Below are 23,958 nucleotides of genomic sequence, written 5' to 3' on the forward strand. Positions count from 1 at the left end.
CGAACGCGGCCCCGCCCCCTTCAATCCCGTGTTTTGACATCCTCGCATCAGCACCACTCCGCGCATCCCTTCATGCGCGCTCTGGGCACGGAGGTGGAGGCGGAGGCGGGGGTCTCTCTCTCTCTCTCTCTCTCTCTCGGTTCAGCCATTTAAATATCAAGTCGTGCAACTGGTCAGGGGTACTGACACCAAGACGCTCCGCTTGGATCGGATCATTTCTCGGCTTTTTCAAGAGGAGCGTCGCGCGGGATGTCGAGCCTCCTGGAGAACCCTCTGCAGGCGGTGCTCTATCTGAAGGAGCTCACCGCCATCGTGCAGAACCAGCAGAGTCTGATCCAAACCCAGCGATACCGGATAGACATACTCGAGCGCCGGCTGGAGGATCTAGCGGTTGAGAATCGGCATCTGCGGGACTCCAGCAGCCAGCACCGGCACCCTCCCCGCTATCATCCGCCTCCGCCCCCCCGGACCTCCAGCCTGCCCCGAACCAGCAGAGCAGGGACGCCCCCGGTCCAAACCCAGCAGCAGCAGCAGCAGCAACATTCCCCTCTGGACATGCAGCTCGTTCCAGCGGGACCAAGCAATGCCAGTCCAGACTCTGCTGATGAAGATGATAATGATGCTCAGGACCCCTGCTGTCGGTCCCTGGTCCCACAGACACCTGCCACCTTGTGCCGAGCTGTGGGACTCCCACGGGCATCTGAGTAAGTTCTTATCACACGTTCAACAAATCAGTCTTTTTCTCTAGTAAAACACGAGTTCGGTGAGGCAGATTACATGCGCCATCAGGATTACATAACAGGGGAATTTCACTCTATGTAGGCCACAGTGAATATGCAATTGCACATCAATAATTCCATGATCACACAAGCATGATGATTTGTATCGATAAAATCATTCAGCATGCTGTTTTTGAGATTATGTGGGTTTGTAATCTATCAGTGCTTAAATGCATATGTGTGTGTTGCATTAACTGCAAACTCTAAAATGGAAGAAAAATGATTATAGGTCAGCATTAGTTCAGCACATTCACTTTTTCCAGGGCAAAAGGTCTTGAGAAAGAGGTTTTTAATGCACCTGATTATTTTGCAGCAAGAATGCATTTTAAAAAGCACTTAAAAACACTCTATTGGCATGCAAACACACACACATGCACAGATTTATGCGTAAAGTGAGGCTTTAAGTGACATTCCCATAGTGCATGTGAAGTTGATCCGCCAGCTGGTAGCTAATCCACAATAAGAGAGAGAAAGAATGTGAGATTCAGAGTGTGTGTGTGTGTGTGTGTGTCGTCTATTACGACTGCTCATCTTGCTTCAGTGCACATCTCATGCTGCATTTGTAGAGTACTTCCTCTGTGTTTATGTGTGTGTGTGTGTGTGTGTGTGTGTGTGAACCCCACAAGCAAAACTGGAATGATACATTCCGCTCTGATTTGTTTAATGGTAGCATTACCTTATCCTTTAGGGGACAAACACTTAGTCCTGAGTCAGAGAGCATATTACCTTGTTGTGGGTTTGTTTCTTATATGACAGAATACGTTTAGTTGTACTGCAAGTGTGAGATGCTCATTACCAATGAGTTTTAGGGCCCAATTATGCTCATACACGCAGCTCATTAAAGTTAATCTTGCATCACTATCCTCAATGTGTCTGGTTATGACGGGTATATTTTGAGACTGTTGCATCTTTATTAGTGAATGAGACAGAGTGTTTGCAAAAGACACTAATAGTTCATTAAAAAATTAACATATGCTGAAAATTTACTCACCCTCAGGGCATCCAAGATGTAGATGAGAACATTTGGAGATATTTAGCATTACATCACATGTTCACCAATGAATCCTCTGCAGTGATTGGGTGCCGTCAGAACGAGAATCCAAAAAGTTGATAAAACATCACAATAATCCACAAGTAATCCACACGACTCAAATGCATTATTAAGACATTTTAACAAAAATACTAGTCCTCTATCCATAATTGTGTTTTCTCCAGTGAAAAAAAGTATGCACAGATAACAAGCGAAAAACAACCCAAATTGGATTTTGATGTGAGAGGACAACAGGGGATGGACTTTTTAACTGGAGGAAGCGTACCTGTGGATTAAGGGCTATTATTTTGGTCAGAAGTTACTATTTAAAGTTAAAATGTTGACACCCTCATGTCATTCCAAACTGGCATTCTTCTGTCGAACATAAAAGATTATCACAAAAATGCACTTTTTTAAGCAAGAAAGCTGGTGGGACTTTTACATACAAATATTATAGTTATATTACATAATCACAATAGCAGGACTGCAAGGAAGTGATATGCAAATATGATTATATTAATAGCACTTCACGTTCTCATGTTATGCTGGAGTGTGAAGCAAACATATTTGATGTGCTGTCAACAATGGAGGGCTCAAAGAGTGTTGAAAATGTTAGAGAATTCAAATAAATCAGGGAGGAGTTGTGGATTTCTGAAAGAATTGTGAGCAGCCATTGCTTTGTGATTGCCAGCATGAACTGTTCCTCCAAGACTTCCTTTAAGTTATTTAGAGGCTAGCAGTTCTTAACTGGTGGGTTTAAACCTAAAACCGCAGGTATGTTCTGTTTGTAGAAATCTTTCCCGTTTCATTTATGTATGACCGACAGATGTGGCTCAGTTTATTACTTAGTCTATATCGAAAGTGTGTAATACAAATGAATGCAAGTTTTCTATGCAAATACATAAATATTAAATTTATGCCTAAATGCTGTTTAAGTGTACTTCTGAGTGCCCAATAGTCCGGATTCAGAAGCAAACCCAGTTGAGAATCACCACACTAAGCTGCAGCAATCTCTATAAGTGTTCAAAGAGCACAAATGAAGTATCAAGCAGATAGTATTGCATTGCATTTAATTGCAGTAATGTGGATTTAAACCTTTACAGGAGCCAGACCGTCCTGCACCAGTTCTGCTGTCCTGCACCAGAGGCCCCAGAGGGAGACTCTATAACCTGCTCCAGGTGAGGATGACACCTTATGTAATGAGCCAATCAGAAAAGAGTTATTCTTTCTAAATGCCAAACAAACAAATTGTACAATATGAGCATGTGATGCAGTAAGGAGAGTGTGAATCTACTTGTTTACCACGGCTGTCTGCATTGGTTAAGTTTTCCATCCTTGAATGGTAGTGGTTTTCTGTTTGCGGCCCCTGTTCTCTTGGCTTGAGGCATTCTGGGTGATGGGATTGAAGCTAGCGGAGTGTAAGTGTGTGTGTGTTTGTGGGAAAGAGAGTTAGTGCATGCTGCAGGTGTAGTTTAACCCTCATCCGTCCTCTGTGTGATAGACTGGAAAACTATCGGCATGGATAAGCACCGTCACTCAGGTGGAGAGAGAGAGAGAGAGAGAGAGAGAGAGAGAGAGAGAGAGAGTCTGTGTGTGTGTGAATGCATGTGTGAATGTGGCAGTTCTGCACTATTTTGGGAACTTCAAACCATCTGAGCTTTGTTGACTGCATATTTTATGTTGCCAACAAAATCAAGTCTTAAAAGCTCCTCTTAATTAAACAGCACATGATAACTGTGAACAAAGTCAGTTCTAAACAACAGAAAATCTATACTTTTGTGTCCAAATTTGAAGAAATCCTGACCTCATCTTTGCAGCAAACTGATAACGTGGAAAGTGCTCATTATTTTTTGACCCTCACAGAAAGCTGTGAATCCTACTTTCCCATTATTTCTGAAGAAAATCTATTCAAATTTCGTGCCAGTTATGCCCTGAATGGTTGAAAAAAGGACAAAAAAAGGAAAGGAAGAACCAAGATAAGCATGCAGTCAGAGTGCATTTTGTTTCTCACCTGTAATACAATGTAAAAAATATTTTGTTAAATTGACAGTAAAAAACTGGCTGCTGTGGTTGCCAGAAATTCACTGTAAAAATACAGTGACAGTGTTTCCTGTATCACAGGATGCCTGTATAATTTAAAACTTAGAACATATATTTAATTTAATGATGTAATGTTAATACACCAAGCTACTTAAACTACCGAAATATGCATTTTACCAATAAATAATACAGGGGGGTCAATAGAAAGCCACTTGACAAAAACACAAAACTAAAAAAAGCAGTGAACTAAAAAATAAAATAAAAATAAGAACCAAAATTAATTATAGTCCTATGTGATGTGTCACGTAGGGTCTTAGGAATGTCCTACTTTTTTCCACCATAAATTATATGGTAATTTTTGTATTTACTTACAAAAAACATACATTTTACAGTATTACACAGTATTAAATTACATATAATGGAATGTTACACTTTTTACACTTTTACACAGTATATAGTTATAGAAAAAAATTCTATCGTATTTTTTTGTAGAAATTTCACTACATGCAAGAAAAAAACATTAAAAAAATAAAAATTTTCATACATTGTTACAATTAAGTAAATATTTTTACTGTAACATTTTTACAGTATTTTTCAGTAGGAATGACATGATTTACAGTGTAGAAAAAATGTAAGTGGAGCTTGGCTGTGCAAAACTTGTTTTTAGCGTTTTTCTAAGCCCTTTCGGTTGCTAAGGTGTACTGAATGGTCTCTAGGGTGTTTTGGGTGGTGAGTAGGTGATATCCGTAGCTCCAGTGGTGTTGGTTCATTGGTGAGCTGAAGTTTAATGCTCAGGGTTAGATGTTTGTTTAAATCACTAACCGTAAGCCTGAGTAAGCACCACTAATGAAGTTTTATTGATGCCAATTTTATCGATGAACAGGAGAGAGCAGTTTAATTTTTGCAAAAGCCTATCATGATTGTGTGCCAGTTATTTCCCAGATGGTCAGGAAAGGGGGTTGGTGGGAGAGAAAAATATAAGCATGCAGTAGTTTCTCACCTTTTATTTGCACAGATCGACTGCCTGGGTTCCTGCTTGACGTTGAAACCTGTTGTCATTCACAATCTGTTTTTAAACAGCTTGAGAGAGAGAGAGCATGTTTATTGAGTCATAACACAGGAAATTACATTAAACTCTGCTACCAGCATCACATATTCTCTCACATAAGAGTAATATCACATTTCAGTTTGGGCTCTCAGATCAATTGCGGAGCGACCTAATGATCTGTAGTGACCATCTGTTTTCACTCTCTTTTAAGGTTCTGCTGCATTTGTTGTCGTTCCTCAGAGGCGAGCAGTACTTCGCGCATGAAAGATGGAAAACCCTGCTCTCTGCTCCTCGTGTATGAGTGCTTACAGAGCTTAAGTGGCCTTTACTCCAGGGTAGCAGCTAATATGCTGACAGTGAATGCAGTCAGCAGTGTGCTTGTGTGTGTTGTAAACCCGTGTCTACACTGAGAGAGAACCTGGAGAAAATGGAAATGGGGTTGAGCCATGTTATTAAGCAGAAGAACCTTACTTTGTGACATCTCTCATGATTTAAACATCTGCTTTCCACTCAGAAATGCTTTTTCATGAGCTCAACATAAGAGGAAAATGGCTTTGTCATGCATGAAGTTACGTAAGATTGTGTGGGGTGCTAACCTCGGGAATTTGGTTTGATTTAGTCTTTGGTTTTTGGAATTTATTCAAAACCTATCCATCGAAATTTCTGAATGTACTATTTAAGTAACCAAATATTTATTATTTAATAATTTAATTTTAACTAGTTTTGCAGAAGCGTGTTTTTCATAGAATTTATATATGAATATTTATCACATATATAATTCATATTTTAAATGATATTGTATTATATTATATAATTATTTATATTATACTATATATAAATCATTTAACACACACACACACACACACACACACACACACACACACACACACACACACACACACACATACACACACACACACACATAGTATATATATATATTAACAATTTATTGATTTAATGACATACTAATTACATAAAAAAATACATAAGGTAAAATGATAGAAAAATTATATATGATTCATTGATTTAAATATGATGATTTGATTAACATATGTAGATATAAATGTTTATATACAAATGTTTATGTTTATACAGTACAAAAATTTTAATAATTTCATTTTTGTCTTATTGATTCAATGAATAGTTTAGAAAACCCAAAATGAATAATGGTAGTTTATTTTAATTTAATTCAGTTTTTGTTGTCTCATTCAATGAGCAGATTCTGACAATTAACTGATGATTTGGAAAGATGATCTGAAACCTTCACTTGATTACCTAATTTTTCCATGAAGGCTGTGTTGAATCTGAAATCTGTGAAAGCCTGCATGCAGTAATTAAGCAGAGTTAATTAGTCCTGAGCACGCACTGGGTTCTGATCAGTCTAGATTAAAAGACGGTGAATCTGGGTCAGCCACTGCTCACTTGTGTCATTTGAAACCGCAGCTCGATTCCTGCTGCAGGAGAAGAACAGAAAGATGAGAAAAAAGACGCCCAGCATGACGCGCCGCCCTGCTCACATCCTCCAGAATATGAGCTCTCTCCTGATCTCAAACAAAAACAGGTACGACCCAACGGACACGCATCTGTACAAAATGATGCTTAGATATGAAAAGCATGAAATGATCTATTTATCTGCAGATAGAGGAACTGGAGCAGAAGTACGGTGGTCCTCTGATTTCCCGGCGAGCGGCTTGTAAGATCCAGACGGCGTTTCGTCAGTACCAGCTCAGTAAGAACTTCCAGAAGATCCGGAACTCGGTTCTGGAGAGTGGGATCCCGCGGCGCATGTCTGTGCGCAGGGTCCGGGTACAGAGGGACGGGTTTTCTGCTGAACGGGCGCTGATGGAGGGATGTTCACTCATGGGCATCCCGCTCACACACTCCACTTCACTGCCGGTGGCTACTACCACCACACTCACACACCTGGAGGACACATTCACTGAACAGGTACAGGTACACCATCAACATGTGCTGTCTGTCAGCATATTTCTATTACAGTCTTTCATGAGTTCAAGTACACAAAAATGATGTTCTATTCATGGTATTTTATTATTTGATTCTATTACATTTGGTTCTGTTCTGTCTTTTTGATTTGTTCTGTTCCATTCTACTCAGATATGTTGTTCTGTTCTATTGTATTCAGATGTCGTTTTTTTTTCTATTGTATTCCATTCTAGTCTATTCAAATGTTATTTTCTGTTGCGTTCTGTTCTATTTAATTTTATTCTGTTCTATTCAGTTAAAATATTCTGTTCTGTTCTATCCTGTTCTATTCAAATATGTGGTTCTGTTCTGTTCTATTGTATTCCATTCTATCTGATTATTTTTTTTATTCAGTTTAAATTTCTAATCATTTTAAATAATATCCTACCCTATTCAATCAATCAAATTTTGTTTTATTCTATACTTTTATATATTCTATTCTATTATATTATGTTATCTTCTGTATTATTCTGTCCTGTTGTATTTTATTCTATTCTGTTATATTTGGTTCTATTCAAATATGTTCTGTTATACGCAATTCAAATATCTTGCTCTTTGTTGTATTTGGTTACATTCTGTTTTTTCCTATCCTATATATACAAATATCTTCTTCTAATGTATTCATTCTATTCAGATTTTATTCAAATGTTGTTCTGTTCAGTCATATTTGGATTTATTCTATTTGGTTGTCTTCTATTCAGCTTAAATATGATGTTCTCTTCTGTTGTTTTCGCTTCTATTTTATTTGGTTCTATCCAATTTAAATTATTTTTTTATTGTATGCTGTTCTGTTGTATTACATTTTATTATATTCTATTCAGTTGAAATATGTTGTTGTATTCTGTTCTATTCAAATATGGTGGTTTATTCTGTTGTTTTCATTTTATTCTATTCAATTTGATTCAAATATGTTGTTCTGTTCTCTTCTGTTCTATTCACACTTGTTGTTCTGTTCTATTCTTCCTGCCAGGTTCAGTCATTAGCGCGGTCTATTGACGAGGCTTTGAGCAGCTGGAGTTCTGTTCGAGACGGGGAAGAAGAGAAGTCCACTGTGGCCCCTCCCTCTGGATCCCATACCGAGGGGCTCCTGATGGACCCTGATACCACGCAGAGCAGCTGTGGGGTGAACATACCCCGCAGCGCCAGTAAACTCATGATGGCTTTCAGGGACGTGACTGTTCAAATTGACAGCCACAACTTTCGCCTCTCCTCCTCAATGCTGGAGTCAGTTTCTCTTGGTAACGGCGTAGCCAAGGAGACCAGCTCAGAACCCCAAACTGGGGAACAGAAAGCAGGCCAGTCAGCATCAACAGCTACGGCAGAGCCTGAGTTTCCAGCTCCGCCACCCAGTGAAGAAGAGAAAGAGAACCAACAGCCAACCAGAAGGGACGAACCAACAGCAGGGGCGGGACCGGAGGGGAAACAGACCAATCAGATTGCACCAGAGACGGCGGAAAACAGCTCCGAGCCCGTCAGTAGCAGCAGCACCTCGACATCAGCATGTGAGACGATGATTCTGTCTCTGCCCCGCCCACATTGTCAGGACACGCCCTGCGGCACGCTTTCCACGGATATTGCACGCAAACGCCTTTACCGCATCGGACTCAACCTCTTCAATGTGTGAGTACAAAGGTTAAAAGCCAAATGTTTTCATTTACAGTGGCTTTTTTAGTATGTTAGAGGTTTTGCTATGTTTTATAGTCTCAGTTATCCCACTCAGACAGTCAAGTCATTATTTACATAGCGCTTTTTACAGTGCAGATTGTGTTAAAGCAGCTTTACAGTATTAAACCGGGAAATAGTGTGTCAGATTGTGCAGATAAATCTAGTGCTATTATAATAGTTTCTGTATACGATTTTAGTTTTCATTTTAGTATTTATTTTTTTTGTTGTTGTTGCTTTGACATTTTAATTTGTATTATTATTATTATTAGTTTTAGTAATTTTAATTTTAGTTTCACTTAGTATTTTTTTTGTTGCTTTGACTTATTATTATTATTATTATTATTATTATTATTATTATTATTATTATTATTTGTTTATTTCAGTTTTAGTAATATCAGTATTTTTTTTTAATTTTAATATTACTTGTTTTTACTAAAACTGAATAAAAATTTCATTTTAGTTTAATTTTTAATAACTTTTGTTTTTGCTTTGACAACTTGTTCAGTTTTGTTTTTTCTATTTTTCTATATAGCTTTACTTTATGTAAAACTTTTTATTACTTTTTATTAAATTTTAGTACTTTAAAATTAATTTAGTTGCCAAGGCAACATTTCTAATTTGTAAGTTTTTGTAAGTTTAAATTTTTCGAGTAATATTTATATTTTAAGTTAGTGAAAAAAAACAACAGTTTGTTAAACAATCTTAATGAGGAAAGCTGCTTCATAAAGGGATATTTTCTTTCATTGGTTTGAGTTAGTCTGTCTCTATATCTGTCTTGTCTTTTAAATGAATCCCAATTCAATTTCTGAATGAGGATGCAGAATTGCAATGTGAATATAAAGAAGTAGTATTCAATTAGAAGAAATTCATATAACTGTCATGATTAACTGGAAATGCAAAGTTTGTCAAAGTAAACTTTAAATTTGGCTTGTCAAAAACTTGTTTGAAAGTTCTGAAAGAAGTTTGTAGTTTAAAGGTTTTAGGCCTAACAAACAAACAAACATATTATAGAACTGTTTAAATTACTAACCCTAAAGAAAAGAGCTTTTGTTTGTGGGGCTAGTTTGACAAGACTAAAGAGCTGAGTGCATTTTCATTATACTTGCTGTTTTATATATACACACCGACAAAAACACACACTCTTTCTCATGTATACATGCACACATACTCAAGACTATATTATACTCCCTCAGGGGTGATTGTGAGGCTCTTTCTCTGCTCCATTTTGTGTGTGTAGCTCTTTCAGACACACACACACACACACACACACACACACACACACACACACACACACAAGCAGAATAAAGCCAATCCTCAGAGGCTTCAGAGTGCATCAGCACTCAATTGAAATCTCAGATCAGATTCACTTTGACATGCTCGACGTGATCAGCACCACAGTTGCCATGGTAACCAGGTGATCTCCACACACTCACATGGTTTTACTCAGACTGTGACTAAGGGACACTGTTGTTTTTAAGGTTTCTTTGAGGATGTATGTAGGAATTTTTTTTTTTTTTTTTAGCTATTTGCTCACAATGAGTAAGTGGCGTGCAGCTAGTTTAGAGTGCTGTGTGTGCATGTGTGTGTGTGCGCCTGTGTCTGTGTGTGTTTGCATGTGCACTCTACGGTATAAGGTCAGATGTGACCCGTGAAGATGTTCAGCGTGGTGGAAATAATGCACAACTCAGTGATGTCATCTCGAAGTCCAATACTAAAGAAAGCTAGGAACAGACAAATACAGAGAAAGAAATATCAATATTATTATAAATAATAATCTCCAGAAACAGAAACTTTCATTGGGATCCATTATGACATATTGAACACTTTTTCTTTTTTCTTTTTTCTTTTCTTTTTTTCTATAAATCCACTTACAATGAGGGGGAAAAATAATGTGAAATTATATTAATTTACAGTGCCTTGCAAAAGTATTCATACCCCTTCATTTTTTTTTCACATTTTGTTATGTTTCTGCCTTATGTTAAACTGCATTAAATTACTTTTTTTTTTTTTTTTTTTTCAAACATCAATCTACACTCCAGACACCATAATTTTAAAGCAAAATACCGGTGTTTAACATACTAGCAGATTTATTAAAAATAAAAAACTTAAATGATTTCATTGCATAAGTATTCAAACACTTATCTGGGACAGTTGAAGTTTAGCTCAAGAGAATTCATATTACTTATAGATGTTACTACACTTCAAGTGTAGTTAACCGGTGGCAAATTCAGTTGAATAGGTATGATTTGAAAAGGCACACACGTCTTAATAAAAGGTCTAACAGCTGAAAATGCATATCAGAGCAAAAATCAAGCCCTGAGGTCAAAAGAGCTGCCTGTAGAGATCAGAGACAGGTTTGCGTCAAGCCACACATCTGGGGAAGAGTTGTAGTCTCTGTTAACCTTAAATGGAATAAGTTTGAAACACCCAGGACTCTTCCTAGAGCTCTCCTCCTGGCCAAACTGAGCAACAGATGGAGAAGGGCTTTGGTTAGTGTGGTGACCAAGAAGCTGATGGTCACTCTAGTTGAGCTCCATGATCATATGTGGAGATAGGAGAAACCTACAGAAGGACAAACATCACTGCAACACTCCACCGATCTGGGCTTTATGGCGGTGTGCAAGACTCAGTCCTCTCTTCAGTTAAAACGCATGAAAACACACTTGGAATTTACAAAAAAGCACCTTAAGGACCCTCAGACTGTGAGAAACAAGATTCTCTGATCTGATGAACCTCAATTGCAAGCATCATGTTTGAAGGAAACCCGCTCTGCTCATCACCTGCAGACTACCATCGCAACAGTAAAGTGTGCTGGTAGCAGCCTCATGCTGTGGGGCTGTTCTTCAGCAGCAGGGACTGAGGAACTCGTCAGAGTTGAAAGAACGCTCAGTGCAGCAAAATATAGATATAGCCTTAATGAAAACCCAGTCCAGAGCATTCAGAAGCTCAGACTGGGCAGAAGGTTCACCTTCCAACAGGACAATGGCCCTATGCACACAGCCTATGCCCCATCCAACCTGACAGAGCTTGAGAGGTAAAGAGATGAGGAGAAGAATGACAGATAATTGCCAAATGCTAAAGAGCAAAGCTTGTCTCATCAAAAAAAAAGACTTGAGACTGTAAAGGTTCTTCAGCTAAATATTTAGTTAAGGGTATGAATACTCATGAAATGTACTTATTTCAGTTTTTTTTTAATACATTTACAAAGTTGTGACGATTCTGTTTTTGCTTTGTCATTATGGTGTATGGAGTGTAGATTGATGTGGAAAAAAGTATGTGATGTGGGAAAAAAATGAAGGGGTATGAATACTTTCGCAAGGCACTGTAAAACAACTGTATTGTAATATATTTTAAAATGAAATTTATTCCTGTGATGCAAAGCTGAATTTTCAGCATCAATACCCTGGTCTTCAGTGTCACATGATCCTTCAGAAATCATTCTAATATGCTGATGTGCTTCTTAAAGGGGTCATATGATGTTGCTAAAAAGAACATTATTTTGTGTATTTGGTGTAATGTAATGTGTTTATGTGGTTTAAGGTTAAAACAACACATTATTTTCCACATAATGTACATTATTGTTTCTCCTCTATGCCCCGCCTTTCTGAAACACGTCGATTTTTACAAAGCACACAATTCATAAAAACTAGGATAAAAACGATTGACAAAAAATTTACGCCCCTTTAAATACCCGAATGCCTCAAGCGTGTGACGGAAATGTTACGCCCCTCAACATACTGTGATGCAGTGTGTGCCTGACGGGTAGGATAAAATGTCAGGACACCAGCACCATGAGACAAAACCACTAAAACCCATTACAAACGAGGCATTTGTTGCATCCAGTGGGGATATAATTACTGATTATACTGTCTTTTTAAGCGTTGCGTTGCGTATCGTGCTGCATTAATATAAAACCATGTCTGCATTTGTGATCTGAGAAACGACAAACAACAAGCTGTAACAGTTACTCTACTGCTCAAAACTCGTATTTGAGTCATCAGTGGCAAATCCTATACATATGAAAACGTACTTACAGGCTGTGAGTCAGAAGCCCAGACTGTACTTGCAAAGTTGGAATTGCCCCACTTTATAGAAACAGACACTAGCATTGTAGGCTACTCTCAAAGGAATCAGTCCTTCTCCTCTGCGAAATGCGCAGCACACATCTGAATATTTGGGTTGAACTGTTCTGGAACAGTGTTGTAAATATAACTTAACCACTGATTTCTAGTTGTGTCCTCTTTTGGAAGATCAAACAAAGTAGCTTTGCTTTCACAATGAAACACACAGCGTCTCCACAACATGGCCCCAGCGGCAACACCGAGAATAAAAGTTATGCCTTCTATCTTTGCATGAACATTTGGGCGGTGTTATGTAAATCTTCCCAAATAGTGATGTGGAGATGTGGGGGCGTGTTAGAATGAGCTGTTTTAAGGGGGTGTGGTTGACTCTTAACTTTTATAAAGAATTTCTCTTTGGGTTTGAGACTTTAGTCTTTGCAACTTTACAGATCTTCTTCATGCACCAAGAGCTTGTAACACTCCAAAGAGAAAGGAAAAATTTAAATCGCATCATATGACCCCATTAAGAAAAATGTCTTATTATTATCAATGTTGAAAATAGTTGTGCTGCTCAAAAGTTTTGAAGAAATTTTAATTATTATATGAATTTATTTAATTTTTTTTCAGGATTCTTTAGTGAACAAAAAGTAAAAAAAATTATTTGATTATTATAAATGTAATTACTGTCACTTTAATGCATCCTTGTTGAATAAAAGTATTCATTTATTTAAAAAAAATCGTACTGACCCCAGGCTTCTAAAGAGTAAGCTAGTGAACATACCTAAATATAAGCTGCTCAGTGCTGCTGTTATTGCCTGCTTGTAAAGATGTTGTGATGCACATATGGACGAGTGCGTCTGTGGAACAGAATGTCAGCAAGATGTTTACTGACGTGGAAAAAATAATCTGCATGAAAATACTGTATGCTTGTAGCTATGAATATCTCTCTTAACACACATATACAGCACATATGTAAACCTGCGCACATGCACGCAGTCCTCTGTTTTTTTCTGGAAACAATTTATAATAACTTTCACAAGCCCAGACTGAATGCAAAGGTTTTTTTTTTTTCTACTCTCATTTTGGACAGAAAACAGCAGAAATTTGTTAAATGGTTTCTTCAAAAAAGCATTCAATAATGCTTTGTTTATATATGCTATCAGTCAAAGTTCGAAAACAGCAATATTGTGAAATATTATTACAATGATGTTTTCTGATGTCTTTCAAAAAGGTGCACATGAAAACATTAAATGTACTTGCAGTACATTATATCATTACATAATATAATGTTAGCTAATTTTCCTAATGAACATTATTATAACGTGTTAACTCTAGCTTCTTGAGAAAGAGAAAATCCGTTGTCTCACCTGCGTCGTTCTTGATCTTCCTGCAGCAATCCAGACAAAGGCACCCAGTTTCTGATATCCAGGGGCTTTATTCCGGACACAGCCATCGGTGTGGCTCACTTCCTGTTGCAGAGGAAGGGTCTGAGTCGACAGATGATTGGAGAGTTCCTGGGTAACAGCAAGAGGCAGTTCAACAGAGATGTGTTGGAGTGAGTTGTCTACATAAAGTTTTATGCACCTTAGTTTTCTCCTTGTATCACTGTCATTTTGCAGACAATTACATATCCTCTGAAGCAGAAATGTAGTCCTATTAGCTGAATTAAAAACTGCTCACTATAAAATCAGAATGAGAGTTATTGCCAGGTAAGATTACAGTATAGTTTCCAGTGCACTGGAAAAATTACAAAAACATAAATAAATATACACAATGTAAACACAATAGACGAATGATGTATGAACATAACAGAAAAAATAGACAAAATGTAGCTACAAAATATAGTTAAATATAGTATATAGGTATATTTTACATAATTTCTATAGTTTAAAAAATTTAGTATAGTTTAATTAAATAAATATTAAATACATAAAAAATATATTAATGTGGTTAATCTTTTATTGTATTTATAACCAAAAATAATAAACTCTTTAGTTCTCTTTAATAAAAAAAATATATACACGTTATAAACACAATAGACAAATGTTCATTTCACAGAATATACAAAATGTATGTATAAATATGCTATTTACACAAAATTATGTAAAGAATTATTTTTGGTTTTGATTATGATTAATCGCCAATAAATCTAAATTAGAAAATACTGTCACAAATATTATTAAACTCCAGTATTAACAAACTCTAAAATTATACCTTTGTTTTAAAAGGGAAACATTAAGATGAATTAATCTACAGTAACAGTATTAGCTCATATTAACCAACGTATGAATATAACCATATCCAGGATTGGGGGTTATAATTTAAGAACCAACCACTGAAGGTAATAAGGTAATAACATTTTCATTCCTTACCGTGCTGGAGCCTCATAAATTGGGCTCTTAATTTAAATGTGGTCTCTCTCTCAGCTGTGTGGTGGATGAGATGGATTTCTCCATGCTGGAGCTGGATGAAGCTTTGAGGAAGTTTCAGGCTCATGTGCGAGTGCAAGGAGAAGCTCAAAAAGTCGAGAGACTCATTGAAGCATTCAGGTGAGAATCACACACACGCCAGTGCTGGAAATGAAGAGTAATTTTCTAGACACACATGTCATTTTAGCAGAATAACTATGGTCATTTTATCCACTGGGTGCAGAACATTGACTATAATGCGCATTAATGTTTTTCCTTTCAGTCAGAGGTACTGCATGTGTAACCCTGACGTGGTGCAGCAGTTTCATAACCCTGACACCATCTTCATCCTGGCCTTCGCCATCGTTCTGCTGAACACAGACATGTACAGTCCCAACATCAAACCAGAGCGCAAGATGCTTCTGGAAGACTTCATACGCAACCTTCGAGGTGTGTTTATGTGGGTTGTTAATTAAAACCAGAGCGTGTTGGTGTTTTGAGGTCAGAGATCGGATATTTGATTTTAAATCTTGCCAATTTTAATCAGCTTTCCATCTTCATGTTTAAATTTGCATTTTTTTCGTATCAAAAGAGACATTTTGATTATCTCCTAGGAGCGTAGGCAGTGTGTGTGTCTTGGATGGATTCCTGGTCTCTGATCAAATAGTTTTTGATCTGTTGCCTACTTTCCGCAGATATAACAAACGCATACGGTATTAGAGAGCCGCGCTTTAAAGTGAGATGTAAAGACACGGGGACTGGAACAAAATCAGAGCATGCTACAGTATTAGTCGAGCTCTGGTTTATGATGGGACTTTTCCATAAGCCAAACAAATCCTCACAGTGGCCCTTCTGCTTTTTATGTGAGCTTATTTCCACCATGGAATAAAAATATAAACAATAAGGTAATTGTTACTTTTTATCTCACAAGTCAGACTCTTTTTTTTTTTTTTTTTTTTTTTTTTTTGTGAGTTGATATCTCACAACTGCCAGTAATAAATGTTTTAAAAGGTTTTAATTCTGACTTTTTTTTTCTTTCTCAGAATTCTGAATTAAAATTTTAGCAATTAATACATCACAATTGCAATATATAAACTTGAAATTCAGAAAAAAACAGCCTGAATTGCGAGTTTATAAATCCGACTTTTTCTCAGATTTTGACAATTAATAACTTGAAACTGTAAGAGATTAACTTGCGATTCTGAGAAAAAATTAAAAATTTAGTTTATAATTCTGACTTTTTTCTAGGAATCCTAAGTTTACAAAAAAGTCAGAATTACCAGTTTATAACTCACATTTGCAAGAAATGAACTCGCAATTCTGTGAAAAAATACTGAATTGCAAATTTATAAATCTGACTTTTCTCAGATTTTCACAATTAATAACTTGCAATTGTAAGATATTAACTCATGATTGTGAGGAAACATTTTAAAATTTAGTTTATAATTCAGACTTTTTTTCTAAGAATTCTGAGTTTACGTTTATAACAATTTATAACTTGCAAATGCGAGATGTAAACTTGTAATTTATAGTCTATAACTTGTAGTTTATAGTTTTATGTGAGTTTATAGTCCTGACTCTTTTTAGGATAATTCTGATTTTTACATTTCGTAATTAATAACTCTGAGGAAAAAGAAGTCTAAATTATGAGATAGAAGTCACAGTTGTGAGGAGAAATATCCGAATTCTGTGATATAACAAGAGAAAAAAGAAAAAAAAACTTATTCTGTGGCTTTCCACAGCTTCTTCATTTAGTTTGGTCCTTGTTAACAAGAGATGCATTCCTATCACAGAAGAGGCAATCCTGAACACTGTACAGTTTTCCAAAATTAAACTATATTCATGCATTTGTTTTTAAAATGTTATAAGTTATAAATAACTAAATTCACCTTCAGGAGTGGACGATGGTGCAGATATTCCACGAGAAATGCTAGCCGGGATTTACGAGCGGATTCAGCAGAGGGAGCTGCGCTCCAACGAGGATCATGTGACTTACGTTACCAGAGTGGAGCAAAGCATTCTTGGAATGAAGACGGTGAGTCAGTTCTCTACCAATTATACACAAAGGTCACGTAAATGTGAAAAGTGCATCACCTTTCGGTTCAGTTTGTGCTTGTTACAGATTTGAAAAGGTGATTAGAGACAGCGAGATGTCTGACCGAACAATTGGCTTCTCAACATTACATTTATTAGTGGGTCTGGCTGAGCTACTATCACTCACACTAGTGTAATGATTTCAACAACCTCTAACACTAAGTACTGAAAATTAACCTGAACCGTTTGTGCTTCACAAATGACAAGAGATTCTTCTTTATGATTCAGGTTTCTTCATTTTTAAGGAATTAATATTTAGAAAGTGCAATTACATTGTCAAAAGATGAGATTAATTTTCTGTATGTTGTTTAAATATAAAACAGTTTTTGAAAAAGATATATATGTCATATTTCATTCATTATTTATAAAATACTGTTGACAAAATATGTCATGTGCATCTTTAACATTTTTAACCTCATGCTGTCATATGAACAAACAGTCACTGATTTAAATCACACTGCTAGTTGTAAGCTTTATGTGTTTGATTCACTACAATAGATTCATTAGTTTATGAATCAGACTACACTGGTTGGTTGCATTATGTTTTTGATTCACTAAAAAGATCTGGAGTTTAAGAGTTCAAGAGTCAGATTACTGGTTATGCTATACGGGTTCACTAAATGTTTGTGAATTAGACCAGACTGGTTACTATGAATGTTTTTGATTCACTAAAACAGCTCAAAAGAATCATTTGTTCCAGAATCAGACAACAGTGGTTGTGCTGTATGTTTTTGATTTACTAAAAATAACTGGCTTATAGGAGTAATTTGTTTGTGAATTGGACTATACTGGTTACGATGATTGTTTTTGATTCACAAAAAAAAAAAAAAAAAAAAACGCAGCTCATAAGAATCATTTGTTTCATATTCAGAAAACACTGTGATGTATGCTCTTGATTCATTGAAAAACATTCTAAATTCTATAGTTTGTAAATGATTCTGAAAATAATTCTAGAATCCCATTTGTTCTATTCAATAGAATAATTCACAGAAGGTAAACAATATTTAATATCATACTATATTATTAGTATATATTATGTTTCATATGCAAGTCTAAAACTTAAAATAAGTTTCAACTTATATTACCCCAAAAACTTTTGCCAGTCTCAAGTTTGATTAACATGATGAGGTATAAATAAACTTTGCCCAAAGCAAAAACAAGTGAAATTCACATTACAGTTTCTGGTCATTAATTTTTCCCACCTCTCTATGCTAACAGCTGTGTGAATGAATTTATCAGTGCGTGAGCTATAAAAACAGGAGACTTGAGACTAGAACTGCTCATTAGCTCGGTGCTGTAATTTCAGATTTCACATGACAGCGCTGCAAAACATTCTACCTCCATATGAAATATTAATTTCATTCTTCAGCCCATAGTGCACCAGACATCTCTCTTTTCATTTCCTGTGCTGATGGAAACTGCAGCCTCTGAATTGAATTCACCCGATATTTGATCTCTCTCTTCCTTCCTCAGATACTGTCGGTTCCTCACCGTAGGCTGGTGTGCTGCAGTCGACTCTATGAGGTCACCGATGTGAATAAACCACAGAAACAGGCCTCACATCAGAGGGAGGTGTTCCTCTTCAATGACCTGATAGTGGTGAGAGACACACGTTCATACCTGAAAACATATTCAAACATGTACACACAAACAACTGAAAATAAAAAATTCTTTTTGTTTTGGCATGTTAGATCCTCAAACTATGCCCAAAGAAGAAGAGCGCTGCCACATACACGTTCTGCAAGGCCATGGGCTTACTGGGAATGCAGTTTCATCTGTTTGAGAATGAGTGTAAGAATACAAACACACCACATATATATATATATAAAAATTAATAAATATGGTAAAGAATGTAGTATAGTTAAAGTTAAGAGTTTTCAACTGCATGACCATGAAATTACTACTGGGGGGTCCATGGACTGACAAGTAAAAAAAATAAATAAAATTTTAATTTCATAAACAAATAATATTACTAATAAATAAACAAACAACCATTTATTTCACCTTATATCTGGTTGCTTCTGAAGAGTCCAATATGAATATTTTTCAGTTTGTTAGTTTTTACACCCAAGTTAGATGTATACATGTTTTTTTTTAAAAATAATAATAATATTTCAGAATAATATCCATAATTCCTTCCAAAAGGCAAAGTGTGGTTTTTGATAATATCAGCATAAATCAAAAGCAAAAATTCAAATTCAAATCTATTCATATAGCATCTCCAAACTGTTCTGATTCGTCTGTTTCGCTGTCAATCAATCAGTGAATAATAATAGGTGAATAGATTATTATTCTGCAATAATCTTCAAAAAAAAAAAGAAAAAGACTGACTGTGAAGTGCAATCACTATTATCTTTAAAGGTAATTGCAATATAATGCATTTCAACAAAATATATTTTTTTAAGAATTTATTTTTTAAATAATAAAAAGCCGAACCTTACAGAGCAGATCTTATCATCATTGTCATGCATACAATGTGTGTTTTCTGCCACAGATTACCCTCATGGAATCACGATATTGTCTCCGTTCTCGTCAGAGAAGAAGCAGGTGGTGAGTTTCTGTTCTCAGAGCGCCGAGGAGCTGCTCAAGTTTGTAGAGGACCTGAGAGAGAGCATCGCAGAGGTAGCAGAGATGGAACAAATACGGATTGAGTGTGAGTGCCTGTAACTGCGAGCTCAATTGCTCATGTTCAAATGCTTTAGGATATTGATAGTCACATTATAAATTTAACTGAACAAAATCTCTGGGTTTCTGGACGTCTTTGTTTTGTCAGACTAGCAAAATCTAGAGACTTCTGACTTGGTCCAGTAAGAAACCACTTAGCAACCATCAAGAACACCCTAGCGAAAACATAGCAAAGCATTTTCAGTTTAATATCATTGGAAAGGAATACTGTATATAATAGAACAGTACATGTTTTCCTCATTTTAAGTTGTTTATTAGCGCTATAAATAATTTCAACATTATTTCTACCATTTATAATTACCTAAAGGTTAGCTTGAAATATAATGAATTCTTTATATTCCTCAGTGGTTTGAATGCCACGGTTGTGGGGTATGTTGTGGCCGTCATTAAAGTGAATTATGTATGTGGTTCTCAGGGGAACTCGAAAGACAACAGGTTGTGAGAAATCAAACTAACAAGAACGGCACACAACTAGACATCCACGCCGGACCTAGTTCTGCTTCAGGTACACACGCAAGTACTTACAGTACATGCGCTATACATAACAGTATGCCTGTTTTTGATTTCTTGTGTATTTGTGTGCCTTGCAGGGGATGATTTTTATGAGAAAACGGGAAGCAACACGGTAGAGGTTTGTATCAGTAAATCGTGAGTGCAGTGCAAAATTATGTTCATATTCTCTGTGCATGTGTACAGTGTCCTCCAAAAGTTGGGAATGCCCTAGGCAAAGTGGGGTTTTGGATAATATCAGCATTAATGTTTATCATTTTCAGAGATGTCTTTAGTGATGCATCGATAAGGGATGACTCGCACTATGAAAGTATGTTTTACTAAAAGAACTGTTCACCCAAAAATGGAAATTTGCTGAAAATGTACTCAGCCTCAGGCCATCCAAGATGCAGATGAGCTTGTTTCTTCATCAGAACAGATTTGGAGAGATTTAGCATTAACATCACTCGTACCCTCCACAGAAAATGTGCCCCCACAAAAAGAGACCAAAAAACAGGAAAAAAAAAGAAAATAAAAAAGACTTCAGACGAATCCATGCACCTGTCTTCTAAAGTGAAAAGCTGTGTTTATAAAAAACAAATCCATCATTAGGACTTCAGACCGTTGCTTCTGGAAAAGTCCATAATAATAAACTTCAAAAAGAAACTATAATATAAAATAATACTAATACTTTAATGCATTTACACAAAAAATGTTGAGTATTTATGCTGATATTGTACCATTTTAAAGCCTTAGGTGCTTTTAAATTTTTGGGGAACATTGTAGGTGGTGACCGCACGTTTGTAGTCTATATAGTTTATCATCACTATCTTCTTGCAGAATCAGAGATAACCTCCCCTCCAGCCCCAAACTCCCAGCCCTTTACTCTTTGAGCTCACTCTGACCCCGCTGACCATAAGAATGGAGACGCCCGCCCTCGGTGTCTTCACTGCAATCACACACCACTGGTGCTGAGCAAAAACAGCACTGCCGCCCCCCAGAAAACACCATCCACCGCCCCTCACTGTGATCTGTAATCTATGGCTTTTGCTGACTGCTGTTTTAATGCTGCATATAGCTGCTGTTGTTGTGGGGTGAAATTCTGTACATGTAAAAATCTTTAGTGCAATTGATGTCGACAGGGTGTTCAAGTAAGAATACACCACTGTTTTTAACCTTGATAATAATAAAAAATGTTTCATGAGCGGCAAATCAACATATTAGGTTGATTTCTGAAAGATCAAGTGACACTGAAGACTGGAGTAATGATGCTGAAAATACAGCTGGCCATCACAGGAATAAATGACATTTTACAATATATTCAAATAGAAAATATATATTTTAAATTGTAATATTTCATAATTTTACTGTATTTTTGATCAAATAAATGCAGTCTTGGTGAGCATGGAGAGACCTTTGAATGGTAGTGTACATAAATCACAGAATAAAAAGACGGTTTGCAAATTGCATATCCAAAACAACTTGCCTACCAGAGGGGGAAAAAATGTTATTGCTTGTGGAATAACAAAGATAAGATTTGCAATGCACGCCCAGAAACACCACTGGAAATAGTTTCAATAGCTCTTGCACTGGAAGTCATTAAAATTCAAATACTTCATTAAAAAGAGCCGAAATGAAAGGACCGAGCTGTGGTTACTGTGGATAGACAGGCTACACGAAAGCGCTTTCACCAGATGCCTAACACGTATACACATGCAAACAAGCTCTATCAAGACAAGGTGCAAATTACCCAGCATGCAATAAGGACCCTCGCTGCCAAGCATCTAGGCCCTCGAGGGGCACTTCAATGCTTCTTACAGACGGATAAAAATATAACGGTCTGATTAGCAGCACAGTAATAAAAGGAAATGCATAAGATAGCAGTTAATTATCCAAATCATAACCGTTTAAGAAGGAAGTCAGCGTCGCCCGCTTTCACCCACTCCGACCGCGCTGTATGTATGTAGTCATGCTGTGTTTTCCTGCATGCTCTGGCAGATTTTTTGCACTTGTTTTATCACTAACTAAAGTAAATAAAATTAAAAGAAGAAATAAAAGAAGAAAATTGATTTTTGGAGAAAAGAAAAAAATCTGTCAATTGCAGTAGGACGAAATACACTTTGAGTTTTATAATTTATAATAAAATATTGTAAAATAATATAATATTATTACTATTATTATTATTATTATTATTATTATTATTATTATTATTATTCGATATTTTCAAAAATAATATTATAAAAATATTTATTATACTTAGGATATTTTTTATTTTTATTTTGTATACATGTTCAAATACTCTATTTAATGTCAAAGAACTTAAGCAATAAATGTTAAATAAATGTTTTTCACAAAATCTGTAATTTTCTGCTTGGATGTAGTAAAACACCCACAAATGTAGCAGGAAACATCTGGGTCATGTTTGTATTTTCTTTTTTCACTGGCCATTAATAACTTCACCTTACAAAGGGCCGTCAAAAGCAAAAATGCAACGAAATGCACATATTTTGTGAGAAAGCGTGACATGCTAGAGCAAAACAGCCACAAGTATTGGATTTCATTCAGCAAATATGATGCAGGGCGGTGTTATTTATATACTATTACAGTATTTATTCATATTTTACATTTGTTAGCAGTTAATTATCCAAATCACAGCAGCAGGACGTCAGTGTCACCCTCTTTCACCCACTCCAACCGCGGTGTATGTATGTATTCGTGCCGTGTTTTGCCGCCTGCATGCTCTGTGGCATGGCCTTGTCGTGTGTTTCCGCACCAGAGGGCCGTGAGAGTGCAGCAGGCCAGGCTGATAACGCTTCCTGCTTCTGGCTGTTTCTAAACTAGGTGTCAATTCACAACAGGCTCCAAACGTACCAACTCAGCTCTCCTCTGGCCCCACCCAGCGCTCAGCAACACCTGGCCGTCCTGCCTAGCCCCGCCCCTGGCTCCGCCCTCACCATCTCCCCCGACACCCTGATCCAGTGCCAGCAGATCGTGAAGGTGATCGTCGTGGACTCTGCTGGGCGTGGCCACGTGGAGGCGTTCCTCAGCCACAACCCCGCCCATCGCCTCATCCAATCGGCTGTCTCCACGCCCACCAGATCACGGGAGGCAGGCAAACAGCAGCAGCAGCAGCCGCCCCTCCCTCCCCCGCCGCCTCCTTATCATCACCCGCATCAGTTTTGCCCCCCGACCCCTCCGCCTCCACGCCACCTGCTGAGCCAACGCAGGTACTCCAGCGGGACACGCAGCCTAGTCTGAACTACACACAGATCGGTTAACAGCTGTTAAAGGGACGGTTCACCTAAAAAGAACATTCTGTCTTTATTTAATCAACCCCATGTTGTTCCAAACCCATATGTGACACTGGATCACAAAACCAGTCATAAGAGTTGAAACTAAGATTTATGTCTCATCACCTGAATGAAAGCTGATATATGAATAATATAAATATAAATAAGCTTTCCATTGATGTATGGTTTGTTAGGATTGGACAATATTTGGCCGAGATACAACTATTTGAAAATCTGGAATCTGAGGCTGCAAAAAAATTTAAATATTGAGAAAATCCCCTTTAAAGTTGTCCAACTGAGGTTCTTAGCAATGGATATTACTAATCAAAAATTAAGTTTTGATATATTTATGGTAAAAAATTTACAAAATATCTTCATGGGACATG

At 36.8% G+C, this 23,958-nt stretch overlaps 1 protein-coding gene across 3 annotated transcripts; it reads left to right on the forward strand.

The window, feature by feature from the left end:
* The first annotated feature begins 34 nt into the window (after positions 1–34).
* iqsec3b (IQ motif and Sec7 domain ArfGEF 3b) lies at positions 35–23,837 on the forward strand. Of its 3 annotated transcripts, none has more exons than XM_042744488.1 (15): positions 35–704; positions 2,913–2,987; positions 6,341–6,458; positions 6,536–6,844; positions 7,851–8,500; positions 14,000–14,161; positions 15,033–15,155; positions 15,298–15,464; positions 16,910–17,049; positions 18,582–18,707; positions 18,800–18,899; positions 19,603–19,761; positions 20,209–20,298; positions 20,384–20,424; positions 23,124–23,837. In XM_042744488.1, the coding sequence occupies exons 1-15, from the start codon at positions 250–252 to the stop codon at positions 23,538–23,540; spliced, it is 3,132 nt and encodes a 1,043-aa protein (XP_042600422.1). In that variant the 5' UTR covers positions 35–249; the 3' UTR covers positions 23,541–23,837. The 3 variants fall into 3 exon arrangements, with proteins under 3 accessions (XP_042600422.1, XP_042600423.1, XP_042600424.1); XM_042744489.1 differs by having other exon boundaries at positions 23,141–23,356; XM_042744490.1 differs by having other exon boundaries at positions 23,183–23,356.
* Positions 23,838–23,958: the final 121 nt, after the last annotated feature.

This window comes from Cyprinus carpio, chromosome B18 (assembly GCF_018340385.1).
Source record: "Cyprinus carpio isolate SPL01 chromosome B18, ASM1834038v1, whole genome shotgun sequence".
Taxonomy (NCBI): domain Eukaryota; kingdom Metazoa; phylum Chordata; class Actinopteri; order Cypriniformes; family Cyprinidae; genus Cyprinus; species Cyprinus carpio.